The 8,108-nt window shown below is 40.4% G+C and overlaps 1 protein-coding gene across 1 annotated transcript; it reads left to right on the top strand.

Annotated features, from left to right (window-relative positions):
• Positions 1-527: 527 nt before the first annotated feature.
• On the top strand, positions 528-7,749 carry LOC144797921 (vomeronasal type-2 receptor 26-like). Its single transcript, XM_078668723.1, has 3 exons — positions 528-551; positions 6,630-6,753; positions 6,851-7,749. The coding sequence occupies exons 1-3, from the start codon at positions 528-530 to the stop codon at positions 7,747-7,749; spliced, it is 1,047 nt and encodes a 348-aa protein (XP_078524849.1).
• The last annotated feature ends 359 nt before the right edge of the window (positions 7,750-8,108 follow it).

The raw sequence follows: 8,108 nt of genomic DNA, 5'->3' as shown, positions 1-8,108 counted from the left end.
TATCAGGGCTTTTAGGGCGCCTTGGGGTAACCTTCCTGATGTTGATGGGTTGGTTTCTCGCTTGTTGCGCAGTTTTGCGATCTCCCGCCCTGTGGTGCGTCCTTCCTTTCCTCTCTGGGATCTTCCCTTGGTTTTGAAAGTTTTGGTGGCTGCTCCCTTTGAGCCGTTGGAAGAGGTGGATATGAAGTTTGTCACCTTGAAGGTGGTTTTTCTGGTGGCTATCACCTCGGCTCGTCGCCTGGGGGAGTTGGGTGCCCTGATGGCTAGGGAGCCTTTTCTATCCTTTTCTGCGGATGGGGTAGTTCTTCAGTTGGATCCCTCTTTCGTGCCCAAGGTCTCCTCCCAGTTTCATCGTTCTCAGGAGCTGGTCCTTCCGGCTTTGGTTTCTGATCAGGTGGACGTCGGTGATCTTCCCTGGTCTCTGCTTGATGTTTGCCGGGCTTTGAGGGTCTATGTTGATCGGACCCGTGCATTTCGGTTTTCTGACTCCCTGTTTGTCTCTTTTGGTGCTGGCTCCAGGGGTAACCATGCTTCGTCTTCTTCTATTGGACGTTGGTTGAAGCAGGTTATTGTTCTGGCCTATTCCCTTTCTGGTTCCCCTCCCCCGGCTGGGGTTCAGGGGCGTTCTACTAGGGGGATGGCTGCTTCCTGGGCGGAGGTTCGTGGGGTGTCCCTTTCTGAAATTTGTAGGGCCGCCACTTGGGCTTCTGCTAATACCTTTGTTAGGCATTACCGTATCCAGAATGTTCTGGTGGATGACACTAACTTTGGTTTGGGGGTTCTTCGGGCTGTGTGTTCCTGATTGCCCTTCTTTTCTTTACATGTGCTGTTATTTTCAATAAATTGCTGGGTTTTGCTGTACTGCTGTGTCCTGGTGGTTTGTTGTTTGATGATGGCCGGTTGCTGCTTGGGTATTCTCACTTTTTCATAATGAAGGGGACGAGGACAGGAGGGACCTGGGGGTAATGTCCTATTACTTACCGGTAATCTTCATTACTCCGGGTCCCGTTGTCCTCGTCCCCTTCATTACTTCCCTCCCTCCCTCCCGGGCTGTCCGGCCCTCATCTTGGGCTTGGTGGTTCAGGAGGCATGCTGGGTACTGTACCCTTATGTACTCCCTATAGGGAGAGGGCGGGGCGTACCAGCATTCCTGCTTTTCTTTTTTCTGTCTAAGAGATGGTTATCTCACTTTTTCATAATGAAGGGGACGAGGACAACGGGACCCGGAGTAATGAAGATTACCGGTAAGTAATAGGACATTCTCAGGTACAGATCCCAAATAGTGATTCCGATCTTGTTTGAAAATGTGCGCCATATTAGAGTAGTGAAAGAAGAATGGTGAAAAAATGGGATTGAGTTTAAAATGAGAGCTATCTTAAAATAATAAAACTGGATGTTAGAGGCGAGTAGGTAAAAACAACAATTTAATTAGGAAGAAATCTTTCACTATCCAGAGAAGCAGTTAAAATAGAATTAGCGTATTTATAAATTAACAACATATTAGACGGGTCAAAAAACGGTAAAGTTTAAAATAAGCTCCATCTTACAATAGTAGAGATTAATTAAATTAAACCTTTTGATAATATGATTAGAAATAAAACCATTTTAAAACAGATTTTTAATCAATTAACTAAATTGGTATCATTAATATTGGATCAGGAGCAGACTAGAAAAAAAAGCATTCCTGGTCGGTTATAAATTCATACAATAAAATTGAACCCCAATTTTATCTAACTTCTTGCTTGAAACCGGCGGTAAGGGATATATTCCTCAAGCTTAGGTTTGGACACTACCCAACAAAAGATGGTGCACCGAGATGGGTACAAGTTTGGAAATCACAAAAGTGTAGATTATGTGGTTATTTTAATGAAACGTTATTGCACATTGTATGCATTTGCCCCAAATTGTGTCAAGAAAGATTAACACTTTTAACCCCTTCCATGCTGATGATGGCCGGGAGCCGTCATGGCACACAGTGCTCGTGTGCTGATGACGGCTCCCGGCCGTCATGACCGCACCCGCGATCGGAATGTGCCACACAGTCACGGGATCGCGGCCACGCCCAAGGGGTTAAAACCAATATTCAACAAACAAGGGGTGAGAACATGTCGCCAAGCGATAATACTGTGCCTTCAAGGGCGTATCATCAATTTAACAGTTAACTTTGTCAAATGTATTCTTAAAGCTGAGAAACAACTGGCTCAGGACGACGTTGAGGTCATTTAATAAGAATTGAAAGCGGCTATGATTTCAATTATATTGTTTTTCTTTATACTGGCAATGTAACTTGATACATTTTATAAAGTATGTGAGGTTTGGGGAAATTTTAAGAAGCGTGGATGCACTTTATATTTTAAGTATTAAGAACACAACTGGACCAAACATGTGTTCCTGTATGCTCTGCTTCTTTTTAGGGGCTGATATAAAAAAAAAAAAACCAGACAGGGGACTCAAAGATTATTTGAACTAATTGGTTTATTAATATGTAAGGTGAATAATAATGAAATGTATATTTTTATATGGTTATGAACAAAATACCTTTTTATGATATTTCATGTACTTCTAACAGTTATAAAGATATGTTAATACCTCCTTATTATCTTTAGGGAATGTAAGACATTGCTCTGATTCACGAACTGTTGTTTTATTGTAATGATTTTAATTAATCGGACAATAAAGAATATATATATATATATATAAGAATTAAATTGTAAATGAAGTATTTTCGAATGAAACATATCCGTAATGATGCATACATATTTGTTTAAAGGAAGCAAATAAATGACAAAAACAAGGACAAAAAAAGTGTACAACATTCTAAAAAGGAATAATGTTCATATTGAAAAAAGGGAACTCAGTAGCCATTGAAAATAATTTTTAAGAAACGGGAGAGAATGCATTAGTTAAGGAGATCCATTCCACGGTTTAATGAAGTCCTTTAGTGTTCGTATTAGCATACCAGATCCATGTGTTTTCTTTCAGAGTGAGTAATTTATCGAAGTCTTCTAAGAATTCCACAATTTCAAGAACCCACCATTAGATCTTACTGTGAGTGCTCAAAATAGAACGTTCAACCAATTGTGTGTTCTCCATTTTGCAGTAAATTCTTGATTGATGCTGCAGAATCCCGCGACAAATTTCCTGAGTTGTCTTTCCAAAATCCACCAGGACACTCAGGCCCTACCGGCACTTTTGCACTGCTGTAATGCCACTTTTTTGACGCTCCGATGGTGCAATTTGCCACTGGAATATTTATAAGGCCACGTAAAGCCATGTTACCTGTATCTTCATGGCCATATCAATATATGCCCCTCTCAGAAAACTGTGTGAAAGGGACGGTCCATGGGTGTTGCTTAGGGTGTTTCCTCAACATCCAGGTCTTTTTGACACTGCCCCAGATTTATAAGAAATCATAAGTCTGAGGCACTGTGAAAAACATGCGCCTCCTCAGGGTAGGCGTAAGGGAAGCACAACGAGACGAAATATATTTATTTCTCCTCGTTTTCCCTATTTATATGTGTGCTGCATTTTGCAGCACACATAGAAAGAGGAAAAAGCCTCTTGTGATTGCTTTGTGAAGGAGGGCTTCTCTTCCTGCACTTAAATAATCATCCCCGCAATGCAGGCACCCTTGCACCATTGTGCAAAGGTTCCTCCATTGGCGCACGGTAGCCCATTGTGTGCCGACGCAGGGGAAAGGGACAGGAATGCACCGTATCTGATAAATACGACGCAGTCCCGCCCTTTCCTTTTGCCGTAGGGCTGCACAACAGCAAGGCCTGTTGCGCTGCCCTACAGCTAAAAACTCATCAATAAGGGAGTCAATGTAATATATAAAATTCTTAGTAGAACAGTTAGAGGGATGCCTTAATTCCAATTTTCGCCCATTTAGAGTGCAGTTTCATGTAAGAAGTATAGTTACATGCCAGACAATTGCAACATTTCTAATGTCCTTTCACTAGTTGTAGTCCCTACATGCTGATGAAGGTGGGTTAGGGGGTTTCCTGGTAGGCCTTCAATACTCAGGGGCATATTATCAAGGGGTTTTATCTCCGCTTTTTTGGCTTTAAAAACCATGAAAGCGGAGATAAAATTATCTCCCTATTACCAAGCTGTCGCTAACACCAGTTAGCGACAGCTAATAGGAGATAGCGACCATCATGGGCCCCACTTTGCATGTCAGTGATATTTTTCACTAATGACATGCAAAGTGGGCGTGCCAAGATGTTAGCGACTGGAAACAGTCGCTAACATCGCTATCTCCTATTACCAACTTTTGGAGATATTCCCGCTAAGCGCGAATATCTCCAAAAGCTAACACCTGCCCTGAGCAGTTCTTAGCCATGTTATCCAATGGGAGGTGGATAACATGGCTAAGAGCATTTGCTCGATAATGCATGAATATCGCTGACTTTTCAGCGATATTCATGCATTGTGGCCGTTTTTTATCGCATTTGCGATAAACCTTGCTAATAGCAAGGTTTACCTGCGATAAAAATCGCCGATTTGCGGCGATAATTTTTGTCTCTAAACAAGTTAGAGACAAAAATTATCGCTACTTGTTGGTAATATGCCCGTCAATTTCTAATATTTAAGCACCTTTTAAATAAGAGTAATGGTTTGGTAAGTTGGAAGGTCTCAGATTGTTGTAGATGCCAATTCTTTAGGATTGTATTCTATGGGATTTAGTTCCAAAGGTAACAATGCTTGCAAGGTCAAGATTGTGGGGGTTTTCTTTCATTTTTATAAGGCAATCACAATTTTAATACCATGCCTTTTTTAGAGAAAGCATTAGAAAATTATTAGGGTAACCTCTTGCTATAAGTTTATTTTTGAGAATGTTTGCTTATTTGAAGTAGTCAGCTTTTTTGGTACAATTCCTAGGAATACATAAGAGCTGACTAAATTGTAGGCAGGGAAGCAATTAGAAATCCATGATTGTAGTGGGGCCAATAGACAAAAATATAAAAAATATATTTGGTGCCGTCAGCATAAATGTGGCATGAGAACCCAAAGGAGGAGATGCTATCCCCAAGAAAGCTGGTGCAGACTGATAAAATGAGAAGGAAAGGGCTAAGGACAAAGCTCTGATGGGCTGCCATGGAAAGAGGGTGGAGATTGAAGTTTTTACATTTTAATTGACTGAGAAAGAGTAGACATAAAGGTATGGGACTAGCTACTGTGTGTAGAACAGTGATGTTTAGTAAGTTTAGAAAGTATTGTTTAGAGAGCGTGGAGAGAATTGATCAGTAGGATCACTTTCAGTGTTGAAGGCAGTGGACAGGCCTAAGGGTATGAGGTGGAACAAAGGTCATTAGGATCAGCTGTTGTAAGAGGTGCAGCTCTTGTGTTAAGGTTAAGAAAACCTAACTAATGGGGAATTAGGATGTTAATACACAGCAAAGTCTGAGATGACTGAAGAGTAATCGTTCACATTTTTGGGAGGAAACGAGTAGGTGAGACACTAGACTGCATTTGGATGAAGAAGGGAAAGGACTTGAGGCCTTTTTATCAAGAAGCTTGCTGAAATTATCGCAGTTTTTGCGGCAGGACACTACCGCTGAATCGGCGATAATTGGCTTAATATTATGCGCTATAGAATTCCAATAGAAGCCCAGGTTAGATGTTCAGGACATCTAACCTGGGCTTCTATTGGAATTCTATAACACATATTAGCAAGCCCATTATCGTCGCTTTAGCAGCAGTTTCCTGACACTAAAACGGCAATATTTTAATGAGCTTCTTGCTAATGTGCCCCTGAATGTTTTCTTTAGTAAAAGTATACAATTTTTGTAACATGAGGATAATTGCATGAGAGGCAATAGTTGAAAAGTGAATTGAGATAAAAGACAAATGCACTTGAGTGCAGGATGTTTTCTGGCTGTGTAAATTAGATGAGACAGAGGTTTTGCATAATGAATTTGTCTTTTGAAGACATTTGCTGAAATTCAGGTATTGGCGGAGTTATGTTCAACGGTTATGTCCAGAATATAACAATATTTTATAATTTATAATTGCACCTTTTCAACTCTGAATATCCCTAAAGGTTATTTAAGAAAGCAATAAGCCAAGACAAGTTTGAAGCTAATTATGCCCATGTAATTAATAGTAGAGTACATACAGTTTTATCTATGACCTACCATAAAACTTGATCTTTGAAGCTGTTTCTTAAATTTCAAATTAAGGTTCTTCCTTCAACCTGGGAAAAGGTGTGTGGGAGAGAATTACCAAAGACCTATGGAATGCAATGTATGTCAGAAAGATGTGCAACATATCATTCATGTTTTGAAATGAACAATGAAGGAAACTCATGAAACCTTTACGTAAGATTGATAATACAGTGCCTGTTTGTGAGACAGTGTTATCCTCACATGATGCTTAGCTTATTAGCCCATATTAAAGGCACTTTAAATGATAAAATACGTTACTCATTTGCAACAAGTGTATGTTTTATTTGAGTAATCATAAGAGTGTGTGAAATAAAATAAATTCACTAAGAAGTAGAGTCACAATTTGCACTGTTGGAGCACACCATTTATTCAGCATTTCTAACCTCTGTAGGGCCAACTCTAACATAATATCACTTCTGTGTTTTTATAATAACGGCAATAACTTTTCACTATGCTGAGGTTCCTGTCTCAGTGTGCAGTCCTAGCTGCCTCCCTGGCTTCAGGAAAGCTGCCGTAGAAGGAAAACCAATTTGCTGCTTCCAGTGTGTTCCATGTCCTCCAGGGGAAATATCCAATGTTACTGGTAAGTGGAGATCAAATGAGATAAAAAAAAACAAGCTATATGTATTATCAAAACAACATGAGCAAGTTCTGAAATTATTGTGTGCTTGTTTTTTCAGACACAGTGGAATGTACTTCATGCCTTTGGGACCACTGGCCCAATGACATTCACAATGGATGCATCCCAAAGAATGTGGAATTTCTCACTTACAATGACCATTTGGGCATCATCTTGGCAGGCACCAACATTGTATTCTCCATTGTACCTGTTTCCATCCTTGGACTTTTCATACATCACAGGAACACCCCAATTGTCAAAGCAAATAACCGCTCAGTCAGCTACCTCCTGCTAATGGCACTCACAGTGTGCTTCCTCTGCTCACTGATTTTCATTGGTTATCCCACTCCAGAGAAGTGTGTCCTCCGCCAGGCTACCTTTGGCATCACCTTTACTATATGTGTGTCTTGCATCTTAGCCAAAACCATTATGGTCGTAATTGCCTTCAATGCCACTAAGCCCAACAGTAAATTGAGAAGATGGGTTGGACCCAAATTGTCTTACATAATCATTGCTGTCTGTAGTTTCATTCAGGTAATTTTGTGCATCTGCTGGTTAATGATCTCCCCTCCTTTCTTACAAAATAACATCCATTCCCAGCCAGGGATGATCATAGTTGAATGTAATGAGGGTTCTCCCCTTGCTTTCTGGTGCATGCTGGGATATCTTGGGCTTCTGGCCACTATCAGTTTCATAGTTGCCTTCTTAGCGAGGAAACTGCCTGACACTTTTAACGAAGCCAAATTTATTACCTTCAGCATTTTTGCATTCCTCAGTGTGTGGGTCTCATTTATTCCAGCCTACCTGAGCACCAAGGGCAAGTACATGGTGGCAATGGAGATATTTGCCATATCGACCTCCAGTTTGACATTGATTTCTTGTATATTTTTCCCAAAGTGTTACATCATCCTTTTGAGACCAGAGTTGAACACCAAAAGCCATCTCATAGAAAGAGGATGAAATGTCTACAAACAAAAAGACTAAGAGCCTTGTGAACTAGAATGTATGCTTTTCTGTATACATTGTGGCATTGATGTTAATTATAGGAATCAAATATGTCTTAATTACATGACTGCCTTCTGCTGGCTTTCCTTACTGTATGTAGCACCATTATCCTGACTGTTTTTTGACTTTACACTTTGGCATACCAAGGCCACTTGGTTTTCAAGGAATACTCGTGGCTGGGTTACTAAACCTTTGTATTGGAGTCATCACCTACTTGTACACAATCCATTAAACTCAAGCCATAGGAACTTGTTTGGAGTGAGTCAAGTAGTTCTCAAAATACTATAATCAATTACAGTATCCAGGTAATTAAA

The sequence above is a fragment of the Lissotriton helveticus genome, chromosome 12 (genome assembly GCF_964261635.1).
Source record: "Lissotriton helveticus chromosome 12, aLisHel1.1, whole genome shotgun sequence".
NCBI lineage: Eukaryota > Metazoa > Chordata > Amphibia > Caudata > Salamandridae > Lissotriton > Lissotriton helveticus.
Note: the sequence above shows the minus strand (reverse complement) of the source record. Positions and strands in the feature narration are given on the sequence as shown.

What these genes read in the sequence shown, in the direction of transcription:
- LOC144797921 (XM_078668723.1), top strand. Translation starts at nt 528, where the DNA reads ATGCTTCGTCTTCTTCTATTGGAC. An exon ending in TTCGTCTTCTTCTATTGGAC is followed by an intron (nt 552 to 6,629) that starts GTTGGTTGAAGC and finishes CACTATGCTGAG; the next exon opens with GTTCCTGTCTCAGTGTGCAG. An exon ending in GGAAATATCCAATGTTACTG is followed by an intron (nt 6,754 to 6,850) that starts GTAAGTGGAGAT and finishes TTGTTTTTTCAG; the next exon opens with ACACAGTGGAATGTACTTCA.